Here is a 25,436-nt window from a genome sequence, read left to right on the forward strand (position 1 = left end):
CAAAATTATGACTGAGACAGTTAAAGAGATCTAACTTCACCGACTCCCTCTTCCTTCTAACCTCCAAGCTGTCCTTGTTCATCCCTGGGCATAGGCTGAACTAACTTTGGGAGAAACTTATAGTTTAATTAAATTAATTAATTAATTATTTATTTTTTCGAGACGGAGTCTTGCTCTGTTGCCCAGGCCGGAGTGCAGTGGTGCAATATCGGCTCACTGCAACCTCTGCCTCCTGGGTTCAAGCGATTCTCCTGCCTCAGCCCCCGCAGTAGCTGGGATTACAGGTGCCCACCACCGCGCCCAGCTAATTTTTGTATTTTTAATAGAGACAGGGTTTCACCATGTTGGCCAGACTGGTCTCGAACTCCTGACCTCAGGTGATCTTCCCGCCTCGGCCTCACAAAGTGCTGGGATTACAGGCATGAGCCAGGGCTCCTGGCCATGAGAGGGGGTTTCTCCATGTTGGTCAGGCTGGTCTCGAACTCCTGACCTCAGGTGATCTGACCGCCTTGGCCTCCCAAAGTGCTGGGATTACAGGGGTGAATCACCGTGCCTGGCCTTTTTTTTTTTTTTTTTGTACCCAATAAACAGCATTGTTGTCGAATGAATACTGGACTTGGAGCTACAGCAAGTCCTGGACCGTGACTCTTATGGGGGGAAATTCGGATTTTTGGTTTTACTAAGCCGTGTGTGGGAGGTGTCCGGCGTCCTCCTCCTGGGACGGGATTCGAACCCGCTATCCGACGGGCCCGCCCACAGGGTCTCCCCGGGTCCCCGCTTCGGGCCGGCGAGTGGGGGAAGGGGTCGGCCGAGGGCAACCGAGGACGTGCGTGCGTACGTGCGTGCGTGCGTGGATTCGGGCGGGCGGGCGAGTCCACGGGGCGGGGCGCCGAGGGGGTGGCGCGCGCGGGTCGGCTCGCTGGGCGGCGGGCACGCGCCGGCGTCTTCGCTCTGGGCTCCCCTAGCGCGCGGGGCGAGTGGTTCCGCCCGGCCCCCGGCTCATTGTGCTCGCTTCACGCCGGCCCAAGATGGCGGAGGCGCTGGAGGCCCCGGGCCTGTGACTACAAAGAGGGAGTCGGGGGCCGGGCCGGACCGGAGCGCGGCGGCGGCGGCGGCGGCCGAGGCCGAGGCCAGGCCCCCTCCCCTCAGCCTCCCGCCCCTCCCTCCCGCCCGCCCTCCTCCGCCCACCGGCGGCCCCGCCCCTCCCCCAACCGCCCGCCTAGCATGGTGCGGCGGCCGCGCGCGCGGACATGGGGGAGAAGCTGGAGCTGAGACTGAAGTCGCCCGTGGGGGCTGAGCCCGCCGTCTACCCGTGGCCGCTGCCGGTCTACGTGAGTGCCGCCCCCCACCGTCCCTACCTCCCGGCCTCCCCTCCTCCGCCGCCCCTGGGGACACCCCAAACCCCCCAAGCCGCGCTCGCCGGTCCCCCCTGCGGAACGGAGACCCTGGACTGTACTGTCGCTGCTCCACCCCCGTTGCTTCCCGGCCGAGGGCCCCGCGGCTGTTTCCCGCAGGGTGGGAGCCCCGCGCGCCTGGGGTGGGAGCGGGAGCCGGCGCACCCGAGCCCTACCGCGGTGCCGTTGCCCCCGCCGGGCTGTCCCGGGCGCGGAACGGAAGGGGTAGCTCGTGCCGGCCGCGTTTTGACTGGAAGCCCGCCCGCCCGCCCCGCTCGTTCCCGGCGCTGTCAGTGTGTCCGCCGCCTTATTTTTCTTTTTGAGGGCACCCTTTCCTGTCTCCTCTTCTCTTCTTTTTAAAAATTAGGCGTTTGTCACGCTTTTCCTACTCGGGCACGGCGGGCCCGACCCTGCGAAGGTGGGAGTTAACGTCCCCTTGAGTGGGCGGGAGCGGTCTGACCTTTGGAAATGGGGAATTTTTGTCCCCGTAATTTTGAGTGGGTATGGGCTGCCCTGGCCCTGGGAAATTAGGCATCTTTGACCTGTTAATCCTAGTTGGGGGGGACAGGCTTTATTTATCCTTGGAAATTGGGACTTCTACTCCCCGATCTTGAGTGGGCAGGATTGGGCTCACCCCCGGAGTTAGTAAATTTTGTCTTCTTCATCTTGGTGACCGTTGGAAAATGACAGGCCGGGTGGAATGTTACAGAGGCACCCCACCGGGTGGTTCCAGAAACCCGCGTGCGGCTCCCGGGGTGCGAGTCCCGGCGTGGCCCCTGAGGAGGCGGGGCGCGTGCGTCCGCGCTTGGGACCCTCTGGCCACGCTCCGGGCTGGGCAGGGCGCGTTTTCGGGGAAAAGTGAAGCAGGCGCTGTCGGCGAGCGTGTCCGGGGCGCGAGTTTTGGGGGGCGCGCCTGCAGGGCCCGGCCGGGCATCCCCGCGCGCCCTGGGACTCCCGCGCGCGCGCTGGGCTTGTGTCAGTTTTTGGAAACGTGCTCGCTGGGGGCGGGGTCAGGACGCGGAGAGCGCTGGGGAGCCCGGGCTGGCTCACTGCCCCGGGTCGGTGCGAGTGGATGGGAGAGGGAGCGCAGCTTCCAGCCTGGCCGCACGTCCCGCGCGCGGGGCTAGCGGCGTAGGGCCCTGGGGCTCTGGCTTCTCTGGTTGGGCAGCTCCGGGTGTGCGCCTGGGCGGCCTGAGCCGGGATCCGGCCGGGAGAGGTCCTAGGACAAAAACTGAAAGCAGAGGCCGCGCTTCAGCGCCCCGACCGGTTTCCTCCCTGGAAAGTTCAAACTCCAGAACCCTTCCAGCCTCCACTTCTCTCTGTTGGGCTCTCATCGTTTTAGGTGGTAGAAGGCATATGACCATAACAGTTCTAACTGTAACTGACTGAAGATCAATTGAGGTGGCTTACCACCGTCCGACCAGCCCCAGTACATGGCTTCACTTTTTTTTTTTTTTTTTTTTGAGACGGAGTCTCGCTCTGTCGCCCAGGCTGGAGTGCAGTGGCGCGATCTCGGCTCACTGCAAGCTCCGCCTCCTGGGTTCACGCCATTCTCCTGCCTCAGCCTCCCCAGTAGCTAGGACTATAGGGGCTCGCCACCACGCCCGGCTAATGTTTTTTGTGTTTTTAGTAGAGACGGGGTTTCACCGTGTTAGCCAGGATGGTCTCGATCTCCTGACTTCGTGATCCACCCACCTCGGCCTCCCAAAGTGCTGGGATTACAGGTGTGAGTCACCGCGCCCGGCCCACATTTATATGTTATGTTATGTTATGTTATGTTATGTTATGTTATGTTGTTATTTTTGGAGTCGGAGTTTCGCTCTTGTTGCCCAGGCTGGAGTGCAATGGTGCGATCTCGGCTCACTGAAACCTCAGCCTCCCGGGTTCAAGCGATTCTCCTGCCTTGGCCTCCCTGGTAGGTGGGATTACAGGCATGCGCCACCACACCCTGCTAATTTTGTATTTTTAGTAGAGACGGGGTTTCTCCATGTTGGTCAGGCTGCTCTTGAACTCCTGATCTCTGATGATCCGCCTGCCTCGGCCTCCCAAAGTGTTGGGATTACAGGCGTGAGCCACCTCGCCTGGCCTCACATTTATTTATTTATATTTATTTATTTTTTGAGAGGAAGTGTTGCTTTTGTTGCCCAGACTGGAGTGCAGTGGTGCCATCTCTGCTCACTGCATCGTCTGCCTCCCGGGTTCAAGCGATTTTCCTGCCTCAGCCTCCTGAGTAGCTGGGATTACTGGCATGAGCCACCACGTCCGGCTAATTTTGTATTTTTAGTAGATACCAGGTTTCTTCATGTTGGCTAGGCTGGTCTCGAACTCCCAACCTCAGGTGATCCGCCTGCCTTGGCTTCCCAAAGTGCCGGGATTACAGGGGTGAGCCACCGCACCTGGCCTCACATTTATTCGTATATCTTCCTCTTTCAGTTCACCTAGGGCGTAGTTCGCTCTTTGCAGGGTACAGTTCTATACGTTTTGACAAACTCATTGGGTGGTGCCCTGACCAGTGCTGCCGTCCAGGTGCAGAACCCCCAGCTTCCCTGCGGCGCCCCCATCCTCAGCTTGCCTGGGAGCTCCTGGCTGCTCCCCACGTGGCCTTACCTGTAGTTCTGCCATTCTCAGAAAGTTGGCTGAATGGAATCAACAGCATGTTGCCCTTTGGTCCTGGTGGCTTTCAGGCGGCCAAATCCGTGTTGCTGCAGGTTTCAAAAGTTACCCCATTTTTTTGCTGACTGTAAATCCGTTGGACAGTTGGGCCACAGATTGTTGATGTGTTTGCCTGTGGGTCACAGGACTGTGGGCTGTTTCCAATTTTTGGTGATTAGAATAAACCCGCACTAAACACCACTGGCGGGATTTTTGGTGAAAGTCAGTGTTCGCATGGCGAGGTTCTCAGGGGTGGACCGCACGGCCTGTGTTAAGCGTCTGTTTAACATCTGCATCCCAACAGTTGCCATTTGTCAGTGCTAAGAAACCCACTGGAACCCAGCATCGGGGCCTGGGGTAGTGGTCTTGCCAGGGACCCTTTGCCTTTTCCCTGGTACTGAAGTGAACATTCACGTGAAGGCAGCCCTGGTGTCCCCGCCCGCATGCCTGCTGCCCTGCCTGGCCAGTGCCCCATTGTAAATAGTAAGGGCGAGAGCTGGCGGGAGCGGGCTTTCTAGTGGTGGGCGGGACTGTGCCGCGTCTTTCCCTCCCTGGCCAGGCCCTGGCTTGGCAGGGTGTGCTGGTCCTGGCGCCGTCTACGGCCTCTTCCTGCTCTGGTTGGCCCACTGCCGGGCCCAGCATCTTCATTCGCCCAAGTGCCAGAGGCAGCCTTCTGACAATCTCGCCGTGACATTTGTCATTTTCTGTGTTCCCGTTGAGGAATTTTGCTTTCTCACTAGAAGTGAGGGGTGGTTCTGATTTTCTTTTCTTTTCTTTTCTTTTCTTTTTTTTTTTTTGAGACAGAGATTTGCTCTATCGCCCAGGCTGGAGTGCAGTGGCACAATCTCCACTCACTGCAAGCCCCGCCTCCCAGGTTTCAGTGATTCTCCTGCCTCAGCCTCCACAGTAACTGGGATTACAGGCCTGTGCCACCATGCCTGGCTTATTTTGTATTTTTAGTAGAGACAGGGTTTCACCATATTGGCCAGGCTGGTCTCAAACTCCTGACCTCAGGTGATCCATCCACCTCGGCCTCCCAGAGTGCTGGGATGACAGACGTGAGCCACCGTGCCCGGACGCAGCCGCAGCAGCACATTTATTCAGGATTCATTCCAACAGCAGCTACTGAATACTCAGTGTTGTGGGGGCACAGAGGACAACAAGCCAATATTCTCCCCCCGCCACCGCCCCAGCATTCTTAGTCTCAAGAAACCTGTCAAATGAAGACAGGCCGGGCACAGGGGTTCATGCCTGTAGTCCCTGCACTTTGGGAAGCCCAGGCGGGAGGATTGCTTGAGCCCAGGAGTTTGAGACAAGCCAGGGCAACAGAGGGAGACTCCATCTCTACCAAAAAATTTAAAACAGTGAAGTTAAGTAGATTATAAATAGAAGTTCAGCAGAGATACTGTGCTGAGTACAAGGTCAGCTGAGGTCCCCAGGGAGGGGCTGCCACTTCTGCCCTGGGGGACCTGTGGGTGGCTGCTTGGAGGAGGGGCCATCCGGAGGAGGAAGCAGAAATAGCCACAACTGTCCACACTCGGAAATGAGCAGTTCGGAAGGGGTTTGCCCAACTGGCAAACGCAAGGGGGAGGAAGGGAGATTTTTATTCTTACATGACCTGGGAGTTTCTGGATAACCGCTTTTCTCAAGCCCCGCGTGGCATTTCTTATTTTTTTGAGAGGGAATCTCGTACTGTTGCCTGGGCTGGAGTACAACGGTGCGATCTCGGTTCACTGCAACATCTGCCTCCTGGGTTCAAGTGGTTCTCCTGTCTCAGCCTCCCCAGTAGGTGGGACTACAGGCACCCGCCACCACGCCCAGCTAATTTTTTGTATTTTTAGTAGCGACAGGGTTTCACTGTGTTGGCCAGGCTGGTCTCGAACTCCTGACCTTGTCATCCACCTGCCTGGGCCTCCCAGAGTGCTAGGATTACAGGCGTGAGCCACCGTGCCTGGCCCTGCGTGGTATTTCTAGGGCAGGATGGCCCTGCCCTTCTTCTAGTGGGAAGGGCACAAGTGGCATTATTGGTTGTTTGCTCGGAAAGAACCTTCAAAGGCCACAGAACGGGACCTTCCCCCTGGTGACTCACAGGCTGTGGGCGGGCAGGGGCGGCCTCCACTGGCCAAGGGTCCCGACTCTCTGACTCTCATTAATGAGTGAGTACATGTTCCGCCTGACAGCCTGGCCTGGAGCCCGGCTGTGGGCGGCGGTGAGTGGGCAGCCAGCAGTGAGTAGCAGCCGGGGCGGGGTGAGCTGTCCCCACCGTGACTCAGAAGGTATTTTCTGCTGCTGACCTCTGAGCTTGAGTGTCCTGAGTAATCCCAGCTCCCCCGGAGGCAGATTAACCTTTAGGCAGCTTTGTGTGAGTAAAGGAGTCGCTTTAAATAGGAAGGAATAATAGAAAAAACCCAAGTGTTCCGTTTTATAGCAAATGCACACTGCTTTGTTCCTGCTGGCCTGAAAGAGGTTGCAGGGGGTACTGGGGCAGGGGATTGTCCAGAAACTCTGCAGATGATACAGGGACACTCCAGCCTAGCTTCTGAGGAGAGTTTTTTTTGAGACGGACTCGCTCTGTCTCCCAGGCTGGAGTGCAGTGGCCCAATCTCGGCTCACTGCAACCTCCCCCTCCTGGGTTCAAGTGATTCTCCTGCCTCAGCCTCCCGAGTAGCTGGGATTACAGGTGTGAGCCACCACGCCCAGCTCTTTTTTTCCTTTAAAAATCTGCTTGTTATTTGCTGCTCATCAGAGTGTATATTTGGGGTAATTCGAGCCTGTGCTCCCAGGTTGCAGTCCTCAAATGTGGCCCAAATAAATGCTCCACTTATATTAATTTTGCTCCAGTTCCTTTCCTTTAGCTCGACAGTGTGAATCTACAATTATCTTAAAATAAAAAGTTTAATTAAAAAAAACACACGGTTGCCCCGGCACGGTGGCTCATGCCTGTAATCCCGGCACTTTGGGAGGCCAAGGCGGGCAGATCACCTGCGGTCAGGAGTTCGAGACCAGCTTGGCCAACATGACGAAACCCCGTCTTTACTAAAAATACAAAAATTAGCTGGGCGTGGTGGCGGTTGCCTATAATCCGGAGAATTGCTTGAACCCGAGAGGGGGAGGCTGCAGTGAGCTGAGATCATGCCATTACACTCCAGACTGGGCGACAGAGCGAGACTCTGTCTCAAACAAACAAACAAAATTAGATAAAGGAAAAAAGAATTTGTGTTCAAGTAATATTGGCCATTGATGGCTGCACATCACTCTTGGTGTTACAGATTCCAGGAACAGGAAGATAGTGTCCGAGACCAGGAGGCAGGAACAGCTAGATGCTTTTCCACGCTTGCCCCTGGTGTGGTTGGGAGGCGTGACTGAAATCCTTGCTCTTGTCTCTCTGGACCTGATGCATTTTGCATGCCTCACTGGGCACGGACTGCTGGGAGCTGTTTTTATCTTCCAGCAGTGTGAGGTGTAGGAAGAACCCAACACGGTTCCTCCTGTGCTCTCCGCAGTCAACACAGAAGAGTTGCGGAACCAGATACGGGTACCCGGGGATTCATCAGTTCTGTGTTTCCTTCTGGGCAGCCCCGATTCAACTCACTTCCAGCATGTCTACCTCGACACAGGCTCAGATCCCACGGGGTAAGGGCTCAGTCCCCAAGAGTCCCCCACTTTCCATGCCAATTAGAGGCCCCACGTTGTGACCTGTGTTTCTGAGTGACCGGCTGTAAATCCAGGTTCCCGTCACCCTTACCTCGGCTTGATTACATTGCCTCAGTGGCTCACAGAACTCCCGAGAAACACTTAGGTCCTCTGGTTAATGATAAAGGACGATCCGTGGGATGCCCATGAATACTGAGAAATGGACCCTCAGGGCAAGGCATGGGGGAAGGGCCCACTCCCTCCAGGAGTCTCCCGGAACCTGTGTCTCCCGGAACCTGTCCCCCTCCAGGAGTCTCCTGGAACCTGTCCCCCTCCAAGAGTCTCCCAGAACCTGTGTCTCCCAGAACCTGTGTCTCCCAGAACCTGTCCTTTTGAGTGTTGTTTCTCTCATTATTTTTGGGATAGAGTCTTGCTTTGTCACCCAGGCTGGAGTGCAGTGGCTTGATATCTGCTGACTGCATTCTCGCCTCCCAGGCTGAAAGGATTCTCTTCCTTCAGCCTCCTGAGTAGCTGGGATTACAGGCGTGAGCCACCATGCCTGGCTAAATTTTGTATTTTTTGGTGGGGCCTTGCTGTGTTGCCCCAGGCTGGTGGTAACTTTGATAAGCTTTGGGCCTCAGCCTCAGGCTGTGTGGTGGGGTCTAAGGTACAGCAGGGGCCCCAGAGGAGTCCTCCAGGGGAAGGACTGCGAGAATGGTGTGGCACTGGCAGAGCCTTTTACCTGGAGGATCCCTCCATTGAGCCCTTCTGGTCCCGATTTGTACTGAGCCCTCTTCTTCCTGCCTGTAGACTGAAAGAATGAATTCCTGGCCCTGGAAGGTTCAAACAGCAGTTCTCAGGGGTGGAGGTGGCTCTGCCCCCAGGGGACACCTGGTGGCGTCTAGAGACCTTTGCGGTTGTCACCACCAGGGTGGGGGAAGCCCAAGGATGCTGCTCATCACTCACAGAGCTTGGGGCAGCCCCACCACCGAGGGCGGGCCAGGAGACGCCAAGAGCTGTGCCTTTCATCGCCTGGGGTCCTGGGCACAGACCGCCGCCGGGTGTCGCTCGGTGTTCGCGTACATGCCTTCTCCTGGGGGCAGCCCTGCTTTTATTTCCTGAGTGCTTCCTGGGACCATGCATGTCCGGCAGGCCCTGGCCAAGATCCAGGCTTGCTGCGTGCAGTCCCCGCCCACTGTGTCCCCCTGAGGGAAGGACCTGAGGTGAAGTTAGCGTAATGGGAGTGTATTTGGGCCTCGTTTGCGGGCTGCAGCTCTGGAGACACAGATTCAAGTGCCCAGAATGTATGCGCGGCAGTTACAAGTGGGGCTTCCTGGAGAAAAGAAGGGGCGGCTTTTGCATTGGAATCACAGGAGTGATTGCCCGGCTCCACGTCCTTCCTCGTATCTCAGACTCCAGGGACGTGAAGATAACAGACGGTCACATTGTGCAAATAGTGATAACCTTGTAGGTAATTCATCAGCTAGTGTGGAAACCCCAGGGGAGGAAAGAAGGCCCTGGGAGGGCGTGACTGAAACTCACTTGGAGGCTCTCTGGGCCTGTGGAGTTCTGCACAGCATGCAGCTCCCACTCCTCGGACGCACTTTTCTTTTTTGTTTTCTTTTCTTTCCTTTTTTTTTTTTTGAGACGGAGTCTCGCTCTGTGGCCCAGGCTGGAGTGCAGTGGCGCGATCTCTGCTCACTGCAAGCTCCGCCTTCAGGGTTCAAGTGATTCCCCTGCCTCAGCCTCCCGAGTAGCTGGGACTACAGGCGCCCGCCGCCACGCCCAGCTAATTTTTTGTATTTTTAGCAGAGATGGGGTTTCACCATGTTAGCCAGGATGGTCTCGATCTCCTGACCTCATGATCCACCCACCTTGGGCTCCCAAAGTGCTGGGATCACAGGTGTGAGCCACCGTGCCCGGCCAGCCACTTTTCTTTTCTTTTTTTTTTTTTTGAAGACAGAGTCTCACTCTTTTTACTCAGGCTGGAGTGCAGTGGCGCCATCTCAGCTTACTGAAACCTCCGCCTCCTGGGTTCAAGCCATTCTCCTGCCTCAGCCTCCCGAGTAGCTGGGATTACAGATGTGCGCCACCAGGCCCAGCTAGTTTTTGTATTTTTAGTGGAGACGGGGTTTCACCATGTTAATCAGCCTGGTCTCAAACTCCTGACCTCGTGGTCTGCCTGCCCTGCCTCCCAAAGTGCTGGAGTTACAGGCGTCAGCCACCGCGCCTGGCAATATTTTTCCTCTTTTTTTTGAAATAACAGCCTTGTTGTGACGGTTCACATATCATAAAGTTCACCTGTTTTAGGCTGGGCGTGAGAATGGCATGAACCCAGGAGGCGGAGCTTGCAGTGAGCTGAGATCGCGCCACTGCACTCCAGCCTGGGCGACTGCGCGAGACTCCATCTCAAAAAAAAAAAAAGTTCACCCGTTTTAAGTGTACATTTCAGCGTGTTTTAGTATATTCACAGATTGTGCAGTCATCACCATTGTCTAATTCCAGAACGTTCTCATCACCCCAAAAGGAAACGCTGCCGCCTCAGCAGTCAGTGCTGGTCTCCCCTAGCGTCCTGGAGCGTTTTTCCCTGCGTGGAGGCCCACGAGTCCCGCGCTTTCCTCCTTCCCTGTCACGCTGTGGCTTTGTCCTCAGGCTAGAGGGTCGGTGGCCATCAGCCTGTGCTCAGAAAGCCTGTGCTCAGACGAGGGCGAGGAGAGTTCTGGTCAGCGCGTCCAGCCTCCCTCCCGTGTCGCTTTGCTGCTGGAAAAAGAGGGTCCTGATGCAGACCCCAAGAGAGGAGAGAACTCGAGGTGAGCCGCAGATCACAGTGAGAGCAGCCATCAAGCCGCTTCCTTACACAGCGGGCCTCCCTGACAGAGCAGGGCATCCTCGGGGAGCAGGCAGAGGGTGCCTGCTCTTCCTTAGCGCCTCCGTCTGTGAGAAACGGCCGGGGTTGCAAGTAAACCTGGAACGTGCAGACACTCACTGGAGGCCAGCCGGGTGGTGCCATCCGACCACCCTTCAAGCCCAGCCTGCTCACCGGCCCTCTCAGTACAGCGGGCACGGGTTCTGCGAGCTGCCCGGAAGACCTCCCCCAGACCCATAGATGCTCTGTGTCCTTGGTGGGCAGCTCATAAGTGTGAACCTTCCCGGTACCTTGCGAGTGCCTCACTACGCACTTCAAGACGGGGTCGCTCCAGTCGTGTTTTATGAAACCAGAGGCCTGGTGAGCCGAGCTTCCTCTCACAGCCTCACAGCAGCCTGTGTGGGTGGCCTCAGCCCTCCTGAGCCCCTCCAGTGTCGAGTTGCTTTGACTGTTTCCAGGGAACTCCTTTGGTTGTTGCGTAGCTTGGGCTGTTTGTTTGTTTGTTTGAGACAAACTCTGTCACCCGGGCTGGAGTATTGGAGTTTAGTGGCGTGATCATAACAGTGCAACCTTGAACTCCTGGCTCAAGCGATCCTTCCACCTCAGCCTCCTAAAGTGCTAGCACTACAGGCGTGCACAGCTGTGCCCAGCCAGCTGGGGCTGTTGCACATGGGCTAGTTATTATCAAGTCAGCTGAAGCCTTGTCAGCCATCCTTGGTCTGAGCTCTCCCTGGCTCTCGGGCAGTACCGTCTTCCTCCTGTGGAGGTCTGAGTCCCCTTTTCACACTGCCCTTGATCCTACAGACAGATGCTCAGCCAGGAAGCAACACGCTCTGATGTCCAGGCCCAGCTGTGCTGTGAAGTAGCTGCATGGACTTGGGCCAGGGCCTCTGTGGACCTTGGGTTCAGGGTCAAGTCTAAAAATGCTCTGTTAGGTTGGGCACAGTGGCTCACACCTGTAATCCCAGGACTTGGGGAGGCCGAGGCGGGCAGATCACCTGAGGTTGGGAGTTTGAAACCAGCCTGACCAACGTGGAGAAACCCCGTCTCTGTTAAAAATACAAAATTAGCCGGGTGTGGTGGCGCACGCCTGTAATCCCAGCTACTTGGGAGGCTGAGGCAGGAGAATCGCAAAAGCTAAGATAAATTTTGTTTTTTTCTTTTTTTAGAGATAGGGTCTTGCTGTTCACCCAGGCTGGAGTGCAGTGGTGTGATCACAGCTCACTGCAGCCTTGAACTCCTGGGCTCAAGTGATCCTCCCACTTCAGTCTCCCAAACAGCTGAGACTACAGGTGTACCTGTCATGCCCAGCTAGTTAAAAAAAAAAAAAAAGCAAAAACTTTTTTTGAAGAGATGAGGGTCTCAATATGTTGTCCAGGCTGATCTCAAACTCCTAGCTTCAAGCAGTCCTCCCGCCTCAACCTCCCAGAGTGCTAGGATTACAGGCATAAGCCACTATGTCTGATCTCTTTTTAAGTTCTTAAATATATATATATGGGTGTGTGTGTGTGTATATATATATATGTGTGTGTGTGTATATATATATATATATATATTTTTTTTTTTGAGACGGAGTCTTGCTCTGTTGCCCAGGCTGGAGTGCAGTGGCGCCATCTCGGCTCACTGCAAGCTCCGCTTCCCGGGTTCATGCCATTCTCCTGCCTCATCCTCCCAAGTAGCTGGGACTACAGGCGCCCACCACCACGCCCGGTTAATTTTTTATATTTTTAGTAGAGACAGGGTTTCACTGTGTTAGCCAGGATGGTCTCGATCTCTTGACCTCATGATCCCACCCACCTTGGCCTCCCAAAGTGCTTGGGGATTACAGGCGTGAGCCATCGCGCCCGGCTGATATTTTGTATCTTTTTAAGAGTTGAGATCTTGCTCTGTTGCCCAGGTTAGAGTGCAGTGACGATCATGATTCACTGTGGCCTCAAACTCCTGGGCTCCAGTGATCCTCCTGCCTCAGCCTCCTAAGTTGCTGGGACCCCAGGCATGGGCCACTGCATCTGGCCAAGGAGATAAATTTTCATAACTTATTTAACCAAGTATAACTGGAATATTATCATTTTATCATGTAATTAAAAAATTGTTCTGGCTGGACGCAGTGGCTCACGCCTATAATCCCAGCACTTTGGGAGGCCGAGGTGGGTGGATCATCTCAGGTCAGGAGTTCAAGACCAGCCTGGCCAACGTGATGAAACCCCATCTCTACTAAAAATACAAAAAATTAGCCGGGCGTGGTGGCTGACGCGTATAATCCCAGCTACTCAGGAGGCTGAGACGGGAAAATCGCTTGAACCCAGGAAGTGGAGGTTGCAGTGAGCCGAGACTGCGCCATTGAACCTGGGAGGTAGAGGATGCAGTGAGTTGAGACCACACGACTGCACTCCAGCCTCGGCAACGAGCAAAACTCCGTCTCAAAAAAAGAAAGGAACTCCAACACGAGCTGGAAGCCAGCACTGGGCTCTTCCGCACAGAGGCTCCCACCCATAGACCGGGAGTACGAACCCAACCGTGCTGCTCTAGACGTGGGCCCTGGGATGATCACCCAACCTCTGTGTCCCGGCTCTGCCTGTCCCCTGGGCTCTCCAGGAACAGGTCTGTGCTGGAAACGCCTCTTGGCCGAGGCTGCTTTTACTAGACATCCACTCTCAGTTGGGGGTCCTCCAGGCCCCGCACACCCACCCACCATGAGAGGGAATGTCACCGCTTGGCCTTTGGGATTCAGAAAAACCTGGTGAAGTCTGCACAAAGCCCTGTCCCCCAGCCCTCGGTCCACACAGCATCCCACACCACAAGGCACCTCTGGACAGGAGGCAGCGCGAGCAAGAGGGGACGGGGGCAGTAACTCGGGGTGCACTGCCTGGTGGGGACACTGTCTCCCTAGCTGTGAATGACAGGGAATGAGGCACAAGGACGAAACAGGCGTGGGGCAGAGGGCACGGCTCGCGGGAGTTGCAGAGCGAGTTCACCCTGCTACTGCTTCTGCGGGGCACTCATTTTTAGAAGTACACTTACGTGGCCCCCAAAATAATGTCACGCTGCCAAGGAGAGCAGGCAAGGGCAGGTGACACGCTGTCAATCAGAGCGTTTCCAGCCCTCACACCCGTGAGTCATCTGGCTCCCAGGAACGTTCTCTGTTCCAGTAAGGCCTGCGCCTGTGAGAAGCACTTGGCTGAATCCTAGGAAGGGGGACTTGGGCCGACAGCCCCCTCCAACCTGCGCAGCCTCAGGACACTCAAACCACAGCCGCAAACACTGCCAGCCAGACATGCAGCTCCCGCGGCCACCACTTTGAGACAGCGACTCCCTGTGACAAGAAAACTCCGAAACCAGGCGAGGCAGGGCCCTCTGTCAGATGATCACTGGGGAAGACGCTATGGACAGACAGGAACTTCTGGGACCACAGCAGGCTGGAATTCCAGCTTGAGGAGGGAGAGGGGAACCCTGCCGTGGGCCCTGACAGTGAGCAGGAGGAAAGGGGTCTCACAGAAGCAGGACCCCGATATGAGGGAGCAGGCCCAGCACCCCTTCCTCCCGCCCCCAGCCCCTGTCCAGAGAGCAGGCTGGCCCTCTGGGTCTCGCTTCAGATGCGTAGAACCCAGTGCTTCCGGCTGCACCCTGCAACATCCCGCAGCACTCTGTGGGGGTCCGCAGGAAGAAGACTCCCCCGTGAGGGGGAGCTCTGTGGAGCGGCACCGTCCTGACGGCAGCCACTAGCCACTCGGCTGTGGGCACCCGACATGTGGCTGGCGGGAAGGAGCTGCGCAGAGCACAGAACATACAGGAAACGACCAGGTGTGCCGCACTCGCCCCACACACGCAGTCAAATCACGCAGGAACAATTTTTTTTTTTTTTTTTTGGGGAGAAAAAATTTTGCTCTTGTCGCCCAGGCTGGAGTGCAATGCCGCGATCTCGGCTCACTGCAACCTCTGCCTCCCGGGTTCAAGCAAGTCTCCTCTCTCAGCCTCCCTAGTAGCTGGAATTACAGGCACCCGCCACCACACCCAGCTAATTTTTGTATTATTAGTACTACTAACAATTTTTACATTGTTAGTGGTAATAATTTTTGTATTACTAGTGATAGAGCTAATATTTGTGTTATTAGTATTCGCCACATTGGCCAGGCTGGCCTCGAATTCCTGACCTCATGATCTGCGCCCAGCTCGTGTTGAAGTTCTTTAGCCACCTTTGAGCAAGCGACCCTATTTTCACTTTGTCCGGGGCCTGCAAGTTCTGCCTGCTCCCTCGCCACCCTCGCCAGCCCTGCTCTCCGCTCTGCCCAGCCCCAGCTCTTGCCTCCTCCTATTTCTTTTTCTTTTTTTTTTTTGAGCTGGAATCTCACTCTGCTGCCCAGATTGGAGTGCAGTAGTGCGACCTTGGCTCACTGCAAGCTCTGCTTCCTGGGTTCAAGAGATTCTCCTGCCTCAGCCACTGAGTATCTTGGATTACAGGTGTGTGCCACCACACCTAGCAATTTTTTTTTTTTTTTTTGAGATGGATTCTCACTCTGTATCCCAGGCTGGAGTGCAGTGGTGCAGTCTCAGCTCACTGCAACCTCTGCCTCCTGAGTTCAAGTGAATCTCCTGGCTCAGCCTCCTGAGTAGCTGGGATTACAGGCACGCACCACCATGCCCAGCTAATTTTTTTTTTTTTTTGTATTTTTCATAGAGATGGGGTTTCACTGTGTTAGCCAGGCTGGTCTTGAACTCCTGACCTCGAGTGATCCACCCGCCTCGGCCTCCCAAAGTGCTGGGATTACAGGTGTGAACCACCATGCCTGGCCATTTTTTTTTTTTTTTTTGGTATTTTTTTGTAGAGATGGCGTTTCACCATGTCTTTGGGAGGCCAAGGCAGACAGCTCACTTGAGGCCAGGAGTTTGAGACCAGCCTGGCCAACATGGTGAAACCTCGTCTCTACCAGAAAAAAAAAAAAAAAACAATCTCCAAAACACACTTCACTTTGAAATTTTTTTTTTTTTTTTTTGAGACGGAGTCTTGCTCTTTTGCCCAGGCTGGAGTGCAGTGGCGCGATCTCGGCTCACTGCAAGCTCCGCTTCCCGGGTTCACGCCATTCTCCTGCCTCTGCCTCCCGAGTAGCTGGACTACAGGCACCCGCCACTACGCCTGGCTAACTTTTTGTATTTTTTAGTAGAGATGGGGTTTCATTGTGTTAGCCAGGATGGTCTTGATCTCCTGACCTTGTGATCCACCCGCCTCAGCTGGCCTCCCAGAGTGCTGGGATTATAGGCGTGAGCTACCGCGCCCGGCCACGCCCAGCTAATTTTTTCTATTTTTAGTAGAGACGGGGTTTCACCTTGTTAGCCAGGATGGTCTCGATCTCCTGACCTCGTGATCCACCTGCCTCAGCTTCCCAAAGCGCTGGGATTCCAGGCGTGAGCCACCACGCCAACCCCTAAAGTGGTTTTAGACTTAGAAGAAAGTTGCAAAGCACCGCACAGACTTTCTATGTGGCTTTATTTCATCACAGTACCCTGATCCGAACCCGGAGGTGGGCAGAGCTGTGGCCTCAGTGGCATATACGTCCCATCCCATCACTGCCATGAGCCCTTGTGTCTCCTGTCTCCCCTATCTAGGCTGATCCCTCAGTGCATAAGGAAAGCTGGGGGGGGGGTCTCCTATGGTCTGGCCTTTGGAGGAGAGCCAGCTGGGGTCTCTGTGTGGCACCCCTCAGTCAGGCTTGGCTGCTTCTCTCAGGGTTATGCTGAGGTTCTGCATCCTGGCAGGAGCCCCACAGATGGGGTTACGTCCCGCTGGGCCATGGGAGGCTCGTGGCGGCTGCGTGTCTCACTGTGATGACGCTGGCCTTGTGTTTCGTCAGGTGGTGTCCACAGGTGCCCTGCTGGTTGCTTTTTCTCTGCCCTGGGAGAGGCTCGCTGAGGCTGCACGGCTGCCCTGGGAGAGGCTCGCTGAGGCTGCACGGCTGCCCTGGGAGAGGCTCGCTGAGGCTGCACGGCTGCCCTGGGAGAGGCTCCCTGAGGCTGCACGGCTGCCCTGGGAGAGGCTCGCTGAGGCTGCACGGCTGCCTGGGAGAGGCTCGCTGAGGCTGCACGGCTGCCTGGGCGGCCTCTGACGCGCCCTGTGGACTGCAGCATCCAGGGGATTGCGTCTGCAACTCTTAATGCTTTGGCGTTTACCTAATGGGGATTTAAAAAAAAAATTGTTCATTTTTATAAAAAAGACATGGGCTGGCTGGGCACGGTGGCTCAGGCCTGTAATCCCAATACTTTGGGAGGCTGAGGTGGGTGGATCACCTGAGGTCAGGATTTCGAGACCAGCCTGATCAACATGGAGAAACCCTGTCTCTACCAAAAATACAAAGTTAGCCAGGTGTGGTGGCTCATGTCAGTAATCCCAGCTACTCGGGAGGCTGAGACAGGAGAATCCCTTGAACCTGGGAGGTGGAGGTTGCAGTGAGCCGAGATTGCACCACTTCACTCCAGCCTGGGCGACAAACAAAGAAACAAACAAACAGAAAAAAGACATGGGCTCTCGCTGTTTCCCAGGCTGGCCTCGAACTCCTGGCTCAAGTGATTCGCTCCCTGCACCCAGCCTGTTGTGGGTTTATATCAGCACAGTAGCACGCAGACGCGACGAAAGTGCACGTGTCCTGGTGGCGTGCACTTGGTCTCTGATTCTCGGTGATGGGTGTGGAGCCGGAGAGGCTTGGGTGGCCCTGCTGGGTGTGAACCTGCCTTTGACATTGGCCTTGTAGAGGGAGCGAAGGGCAGGGTGCTGGACGGGGAGGGATCTGTGTTAGGCCGAGGACCTTGGTTTTAGTTGTGGCAGGTTCTGGGCTATGGCGAGGCCGCCCACGTGGGCTAGCCCAGTGGTTTTTTCCCATGGTACAGTTGGGGAAACAGGCCCCGTGGAGGCTCTGTCACCTGCGGTCACATACCAGGCCTTTGCCGACGCAGGACTCCCAGCCAGGCTGGAGCTCCCTGGCTGGAGCAGCGTCGGGAGAATTCCCGGTGGGCCTGCGGAGCGCGGTCTGAGGGGCTTGGGGTGTGTTGAGGGATCAACTGACCTCCAGGGAAAAAATGGGGAGACATGTGGAGCGGAGCTTGGGGCGGCCGTTTGCTTTAGGGTGGGAGAGGAGCAGGACCGGGGGCCACAGACTCCACCCCAGGCCTCTGCCTGCTCGCTGCCTGTAGTAGGACACAGCGTGCCAGAAGAGGTCCCCGGCAAGGTCTGTGTTCCCTTCGTGGTCCAGGGTCTGGGAGTGTCTCTGGTGGTGCCCGCTGGGTGGTGGGCTTGGGAGCTGCACCAGTTGGGAAATGAAGAGATGGGAAGTTGACGGCGTCGCTTGTCCGGGAAGAGAGCGACGGGCTCGCGGGGTGGAGGATGGCTCTGCACCTCAAACCTCTCTCTCTCTGTTTCAGGATAAACATCACGATGCTGCTCATGAAATCATCGAGACCATCCGGTGAGTGCACGGCCTGCAGCGTGCTGTCTTCACAGCCCTGGGCCACTTCCGTGGACACCCGTGCCCTGCAGATGCTGCTGTGGGGATGGCTCCTGCAGGGGTGGACTCCTGGAGGTGTTGTGAAGCGGATCAGGGGTGACTCAGGGACGGGTAGAGCTGCTTCTCCCAGCTCCATTCCTGGCCAGTGGGTGCAGAAGTCTTGAGCTGCTGGGGTGTCCAGTGGGTCCTCCAGGGGCATTGCCCTGCCTTCCTCTGTCTCCTTGTCAGTCTCCCTGCTGTGGGTTTTGGGCCGACCTTCACCCTCAAGCGCCCTCAACGGCCTCCTGTGTCTGTGCCCCATGGGTGCAGAGAGGAGCATTCTGGGGGTGACTTGGATGGGCAGGAGGCGGAGGCCATCCTGTCCTCGTAAGCTCCAGCCTGGGCTCCAGGATCTGCAGCAACAGTGCAGGGAGGCCCTCTGGGTGCCTCTCTGCTGCCCACTGGGAAGCTGCCCATGGTGGCCGGCATTCTGCGTGTCTCAGGTGCTCAGGGTCAGAACCCTCATTGTGTGGCACCTGCACGGAGGCCACATGTGTCCATGTGGCCCTGGCGTCTTGCTGGTCTGTTCCTTAGCATACTGGGCTGTGAGGACACCGCCCGTGCCCATGCCCAGCATCTGCCCAGGCCTGCAGCTGCCATAAGGGCCATGCCGAGCTCCTCTTGGCCGGGTGGCTCTGTGCCAGGCCCCTGGCTCCTGAGGCCCTGTAGTTCAGTGTTGGGGCCCAGCGGCACCTCCCTGGCCAGGTTGTTTGAGGATTAAGTGAAATCGTTTGTGTAGGTCGGCCAGGGTGGGCCTGACCCAGGGTCCGTGCTTAGAATGTGGGATCTGCTTTTTTTTAATGTCATGATCCGTGGACCAGGCAGTGGAGTAGGGGCCCCTCTGTTCTTTGTAAAAGAAGCCTGGTGTTGTGGTTGGAGGGAGGGCTCTGGATCAGGCAGCTGGACCCCAGCCCAGCCCCCGCCCAGCCCCAGCCCCAGCCCCAGCCCCAGCCCCAGCCCAGCCCAGCTGCAGCATGCTTCTGGCGGCCAGCCGCCTCTCTCTGCCTGGGTTTCTCTTGTTGCAGCCGGGGGCCAAGACTCTGCTGGCGTGGGCCTCTGTGGGTGCTCCTCACAGAGGGCCGGGCAGTCTTTTTAAGAATGCTCAAGCTGTGCACGGTGGCTCATGCCTATAATCCCAGCGCTTTGGAAGGCCGAGGCAGGGAGATCGCTTGAGGCCAGGAGTTCGAGACTGGCCTGGGCACCTTGGGGAAACCCTGTCTCTACTAAAAAAAAACACAAAAATTAGCCGGGTGAGGTGGCAGGTGCCTATAGTCCCAGCTACTTTGGAGGCTGAGGCAGGAGAATAGCTTGAACCCAGGGGGCGGAGGTTGCAGTGACCCAAGATGGTGCCACTGCACTGCAGCCTGGGTGAGAAGAGTGAGACTCCATCTCAAAAATAAATAAATAAATAAATAATGCTCAGCTGGGCATGGTGGCTCACACCTGGAATCCCAGTGCTTTGAGAGGCTGGGAGGGTTGATCACTTGAATCCAGGAGCTGGAGATTGGCCGGGCAACATAATGAGACCCCAAGTCTACAAAAAAGTAAAAAATTAGCTGGGCATGGTGGTGCACACCTGTGGTCCCAGCTACTTGCGGGGCTGAGGTGGGAGGATCACTTGAGACCAGTGGCGCTGTGATTGTGCCACCGCCCTCCAGCCAGGCAACAGAGTGAGACCCTGTCTCAAGAAACAAAACCCAAACAAGAAAGAGTGCTCCAGGGCTGTGGCTTCCCGGGGCTGTGACTGTGCAGGTTCTGCCAGTGCTGCCCAGACGTGGTCTCTCTGGGTTAGGATCTTGGTGCAGCAGGGGTGGAAGCCCCTCTCTGACCAGGCTCTTGCTAGTGTGTCTGGAGGTGCTCAGCAGCAGGGGAGCTGCACCTGCTCCCCATGGGAAGGGGCCTGCACAGGCTTCTGGGGTCAGAGGAGACCCCAGGCCCCTGGATCTCAGGCAGTGGCGCTGAGGGTGCCTCTCTGGCTGCATGCTCGCCTTCTGCAGGGCTCGGAGCTGACTGTCTTGTTTGAACCTTGTGTGTTTTCTGGAGAGCGCATCTGGAGTCTGGAGCTTAAGCGTTGTAGGGAGCAGGGGTCCAGGCACAGGGGCGTGCACCAACACCTGGGCATCCGCGACGTAGGCAGAGGCCTCGAAACTCGAACCCCCACCCCCTGGAGAGGCTGCTTTCTCCTGTGCATCCCCAGCATGTGGCCAGGGTTCTCACGGTGTGAGGCTGCACAGACCTTTTCTGTCTCACTTCCTCCAGAAACACTGACGACGTTCTTACACAGCAAACACCATTCAGTCCCCATACGGCCAGTGTCCCAAGCACGTCCTCCCACAGTGTTGTTGTTTTTTTGAGTCAGCGTCTGGCTCTGCTGCTCAGGCTGGGGTGCAGTGGTGCCATCTCAGCTCACTGCAACTTCCACCTCCCGGGTTCAAGCAATTCTCCTGCCTCAGCCTCCCGAGTAGCAGGGATTACAGGTGCCTGCAACCACGCCCAGCTAATTTTTGTATTTTTAATAGAGACGAGGTTTTGCCACCTTGGCCAGGCTGGTCTCAAACTCCTGGCCTCAAGTGATCCACCCGCCTCGGCCTCCCGAAGTGTGGGGAGGGCTGTTGTTTAAAGATGATTAGGCTGTCCTAGGCTCTCCTCGTTTGGATGTCCGTTGAGAATCAGCCTTTCCATTTCTCCAGAAAAGCCAGCTGGGCTTTTTCTAGAAATTGGTTTGAGCCTGCAGTTCAGCTTGGGGAAAGGGGCGTTTAAACAGTGTCACTCCCAGGTATTCCTGCTTCAGTGCTTTTTTTTTTTTAAGGCGGAGTCTCACTCTGTTGCCCGGGCTGGAGTGTGGTGGTGCATCCTCGGCTCCCTGCAACCTCCGTCTCCCAGGTTCAAGTGATTCTTCTTCCTCAGCCTCCCGAGTAGCTGGGATTAGAGGCGCCCGTCACCATGCCCAGCAAATTTTTGTGTTTTTAGTAGAGACAGGGTTTCACCGTGTTGATCAGGCTGGTCTCGAACTCCTGACCTGGTGATCCGCCCGCCTCGGCCTCCCAAAGCACTGGGATTATAGGCATGAGCCACCACACCCGGCCTTCGGTGCTTTTTTATGTGGCATTTTGACAATCCTTTGCTGCTAGTATGTATAAAGACTGCTCCCTTTTGCCTATCGGCCGTGCCCCTGCTGAGCTCTGGCGGTGTCCGCGCGTATTCCTCAGCACGCTCTGTGGCGCAGAACCACGGGACCGAGTGAAGACCGTGCGGCCGCTCCTTTCAGGCTCCTTGCTGCTTTGAGTGTTTTTCTTGCCGAGTTGCGCTGGCCGGAACCTCCCGGACAATGTGATGAGAAGTGACTGCAGATGGCCTTGCTTGGGTTGCTCTCGGGGCCTCGCTCGGTGCCTGGGGCTTTTGATGATCTGCATTGTGAGGTCCCCTGCCGGTGTTGGCCAGGTGTGCAGGCGTTGACCATGCTGGGGACGGGTGACGAGAGGCACCAATAATCACAGAGGGCGGATGCCACAGCCCTTCTGACAGGATGCTGTGTCTTTCAGTGTGGAAGGGTCTTGGAGGGCACCCGGACCTGAGGTCAGGTCCTGGCCAGCTGGTTGGGGAGTCTGGGGACTTGGCGTGGGGTAGGGGGCAATGAAGCTACTCTCGGAGTTCTGGGAAGCTGCCCGCTGGACTTAGCAGGTCAAGAGGACTGGGGAGCAGAGGCCGAACCCCCATCCCTCCCTGACCCCTCCTGCAGAGCCGCAGGCCAGGTGGCTGCGGAAGGTGGGCCTGCTGCTGTCACAGCGGCTCAGTGACTGGTCCCGTGCCCTTTTCAAGCGGAAGGCGTGTCCTTCCATTTCTGGCCTCTTGGAGGGTACCGTCCTGATGGCACCGAATGCCGTCCTGTGGGCTTTCCGTACTCGCCCACACGGGGCTGCTCAGATCTCCGTCCTGGTTCCTTCGGTGAATTGCAGTGACTAATTTTAGAGTGAAGCAGCTTTTCCTCCCCAGGAGGTGCTGTGTGTGGTTGTGAGGTGCCGCTGCGGTTTCCTCACGTTTTTAAGGGATAGTGGGGTGTGTTGGTCAGGGATGTTGGTCAGCTGTTGCCTTTCTTGTCCTTTCTTTCCAGCCCTTTGCGTCTCTATGGTTTTGGTGTCAAGATGACGCTGGCTGCATAAAACTCTGAGAAAGTTTCTGTAGGTTTAGTGTTTGTCTTGTCAGTGTTTGATGGAATTCACCAGTGTGTTTTTGTATTTTGTATTTTTAGTAGAGACGGGGTTTCTCCATGTTGGTCAGGCTGGTCTCCAACTCCTGACCTCGTGATCTGCCCACCTCGGCCTCCCAGAGTGCTGGGATTACAGGTGTGAGCCACCGCACCCGGCACCAGTTGGCTTTAGTTTCTAGTCAGTCAGTTGCTTTTCGAGCTCTGATGTGGCCAGTGGGTCCCTAGACCAGCCCTGTAGCAGATAAGTTCACTTAGGTCCCCAGAGCCACTGGTGTGTGGCCTCGAAGCCACGTAATACCTGTGTGATTCAGTAACAGCTTCATGGTAAACATCGTAGCCTTCGTTTTGAAGTCACGCCTCCCTTCTCTCTCCACTTTGAGTGGAGGGGTAAGGATGTTTGTTTTCTGTTGGAGAGGATGCAGTGTTTAAGAACATGCGGGGTAATACTCAAGATTGTTTACACCTGTCATGCCAGCACTGTGGGAGGCTGAAGTGGGCGGATCACTTCAGGTCAGGAGTTTGAGACCAGCCTTGCCAAAATGGCCTAACCCGGTCTCTACTAAAAATACAAAAATTAGCCAGGCGTGGTGGTGGGCACCTGTAATCCCAGTTACTTGGGAGGCTGAGGCAGGAGAATCGCTTGAACCCAGGAGGCGGAGCTTGCAGTCAGCCAAGATCACGACCCTGCACTCCAGCCTGGGCAACAGAGTGAGACTCCGTCTCAAAACAAAAACAAAAACAAAACACAAAACAAAACAAAAAAAACCAAACCCTTCCTGATCGTTTCTGCTGCTGTGTTTCAGATGGGTCTGTGAAGAAATCCCGGATCTCAAGCTCGCTATGGAGAATTACGTTTTAATTGACTATGACACCAAAAGGTAAGCAGAGTCCTGTCCCGCCGCTCCACTCCAAGGACAGACTCGGCTCTTGGGGAGGACAGGAGGACGCATCCTATAATTAGCTCTTCTTAGATGGTGCAAGCTGATCTGAAATTTCCTTTTAGAGTTGGCCGTGGCCACCATAAAGTTATTTTGGTAGGAAATGTTTATCAACTCTTGGCAAAGGCTGTCAGAGGCCGGACAGAATTGGAAACTCCGGTTGTGGAAAGTGGGATTGGCATGTGTGGAGTCAGCCCGCGCTAGTGATCGCTCTTTTTATAGCGGGCGGCTGACGGCCAGAAGTCCGCGTTCCTGCCTGAGGCTGCTGGGAGGGCCTGGGCGGCCTTAGGCTCCTTGGCAGCTCTGTTTAGATCTCAGCTGGGTTTGGTTAGTCCCTCTGTCTCCAGCCCTGTGGCTGCGTTAGCAATTTCGCCCTGGCAGCTCCTGGGTCTCGGAGGAGGGTCTTGTGGGTGGAGAGGGGCAGGGCTGTCTCTGGAATGCTTGCTTGGAAGTGTTTTGTTTTTCTTTGAGAAGGAAGACATTCCAGGCTCATGCCTTTTTCAGCTCTTGAGAGTCTGAAATCAACAGAGTAGTTCTCCATCAAGGGCTGTGCTGTCGTGAGCTTAGGTGAGCCCCTCTCCACAGAGAGTCAAGCCCAGAGGGCCACGCGGCTGCACTTTACCTGGCTCTCCGGCCTTACTGGCGTGTGGGAGGGACTCTTGTCTGGGGTCAGCGGTCTCAGCCTCAGTAAACCTCGAGATCCTGTGCCCCTCCCTCGAGCCCTGCCCATTCCCTGGTCAGCACCCTGGTGCCCCACAGGCAGACAAGCGCGTTGCCGGCAGGGTCCTGCGTGCCAACCTGCTGCTGTGGATTTCACGCCACCTGCCTCGCACGTCGGGGCCTCTCGCCACCCCCCTCATTGGGCGTGATGGTGTGCTGGGCCCTTCCCTGGTTTAGTATGAAGGGTGTGATGCAGCGTGCAGATCAACAGCCGCATGGCAGGGTCCACAGGGAGGGGCCTGCAGGGCCCTGCACAGAGCTCTGTCTCCGTGGAGTTGGGGTGCACTAACCCCAAAGCTCTGCACCCTGTGCTTTCGGGTTTTCACGGAGGCGTCTCGGAGACTTGCTTGATGATTGCCTCCATCTCCAGTCCCCTCTTTCTAAGCTTCTTACCGCAGCTTGGGCTTTGCCTCACCCAGGAGCCCCCCACAAGTCGCCTCCTTGCAACAGAAGACGCTCCTGTCACCTAGAAGTTCCCAGGGATCAGGAGCTTTGTTAGGAACTAGAGTCCCCTCGGATGGGTGGGTGTTGTCGGGCTGAGCCCTTTCACATTAACCTGGGGCGGTTATGGCACCTCACTTGTGTGTGGCCAGCTTCTGCCTTGGCTCTGAGCAGCGAGCGTGTCAGATGCTGTGCTCACGGCGCCCCTCCACGTGGGTGTGTGGCGTCCTTCCTCTTCGCGTGGGATGGGCTTAGCCAAGGCTGGAAGGACATCAGGGACAGGCTGGCCGGGGGTCTTCGTTGGAGCTGGCAGGGCCACCTGAGGGACCGAGCCATTAGGGCTTCAGACCAAGGACAGCCCCAGCTCCTCTGAGCACCTGCATTTGCACAGCCTGCCAGGGAAGAGTCTCTTCCCAGGAGCGTGCAGAGGTGATTTTGGGAAGGTCTGGTTGTCAGGGTTGAAGGCGGCGTGTAGAAGTGGAAACACAGGAGCTGGGCACCGTGGCTCACGCCTGTAATCCCAGCACTTTGGGAGGCCGAGGCGGGTGGATCACGAGGTCAGGAGATCGAGACCATCCTGGCTAGCACAGTGAAACCCCCGTCTCTACTAAAAATACAAAAAATTAGCCGGGCGTGGTGGCGGGTGCCTGTAGTCCCAGCTACTCGGGAGGCTGAGGCAGGAGAATGGCGTGAACCCGGGAGGCGGAGCTTGCAGTGAGCCGAGATCGCGCCACTGCACTCCAGCCTGGGTGACAGAGCGAGACTCCATCTCAGAAAAAAAAAAAAAAAAAAAAAAGGGAAGTGAAAACACAGGAAGGGCCAGGGCTGCTCCTCTGGAGCTGCGGGGAAGGCGGGCGGCAGCAGGCCGGCTCTGTGGGTTCGTCCGGCCCTGGCCAGATGCTGCTCACGGACCCCGGCCCGCATGGTGCCTGCTGGCCCTCTGCACCACCTGGGCTCCTTCCACCCCTGTGTCCTTCGTCCTCCGGAGGATCCAGGTCCTGTGTGGCCGTGCTCCCGGGGCTGTCGGCAGGCTCTTGTTCTTGGTGTTTGCTCCTC

General features: G+C 56.5%; 1 protein-coding gene across 2 annotated transcripts in view; it reads left to right on the plus strand.

Annotated features, from left to right (window-relative positions):
* Positions 1 to 375: 375 nt before the first annotated feature.
* The window catches only part of DOT1L (DOT1 like histone lysine methyltransferase), a 71,505-nt gene continuing 46,444 nt past the window's right edge, over positions 376 to 25,436 (plus strand). The window contains exons 1-3 of one of the 2 annotated variants that reach the window (XM_034946253.3): positions 376 to 1,331; positions 17,953 to 17,996; positions 23,085 to 23,159. In XM_034946253.3, coding sequence (XP_034802144.1) covers positions 1,251 to 1,331; positions 17,953 to 17,996; positions 23,085 to 23,159 — 200 coding nt within the window. In that variant the 5' untranslated portion in view covers positions 376 to 1,250. The remainder of the gene's footprint in view (positions 1,332 to 17,952; positions 17,997 to 23,084; positions 23,160 to 25,436) is intronic. The other variant, XM_008972588.4, reaches the window with a different exon arrangement.

This window comes from Pan paniscus, chromosome 20, assembly GCF_029289425.2.
Source record: "Pan paniscus chromosome 20, NHGRI_mPanPan1-v2.0_pri, whole genome shotgun sequence".
Classification (NCBI taxonomy): Eukaryota; Metazoa; Chordata; class Mammalia; order Primates; family Hominidae; genus Pan; species Pan paniscus.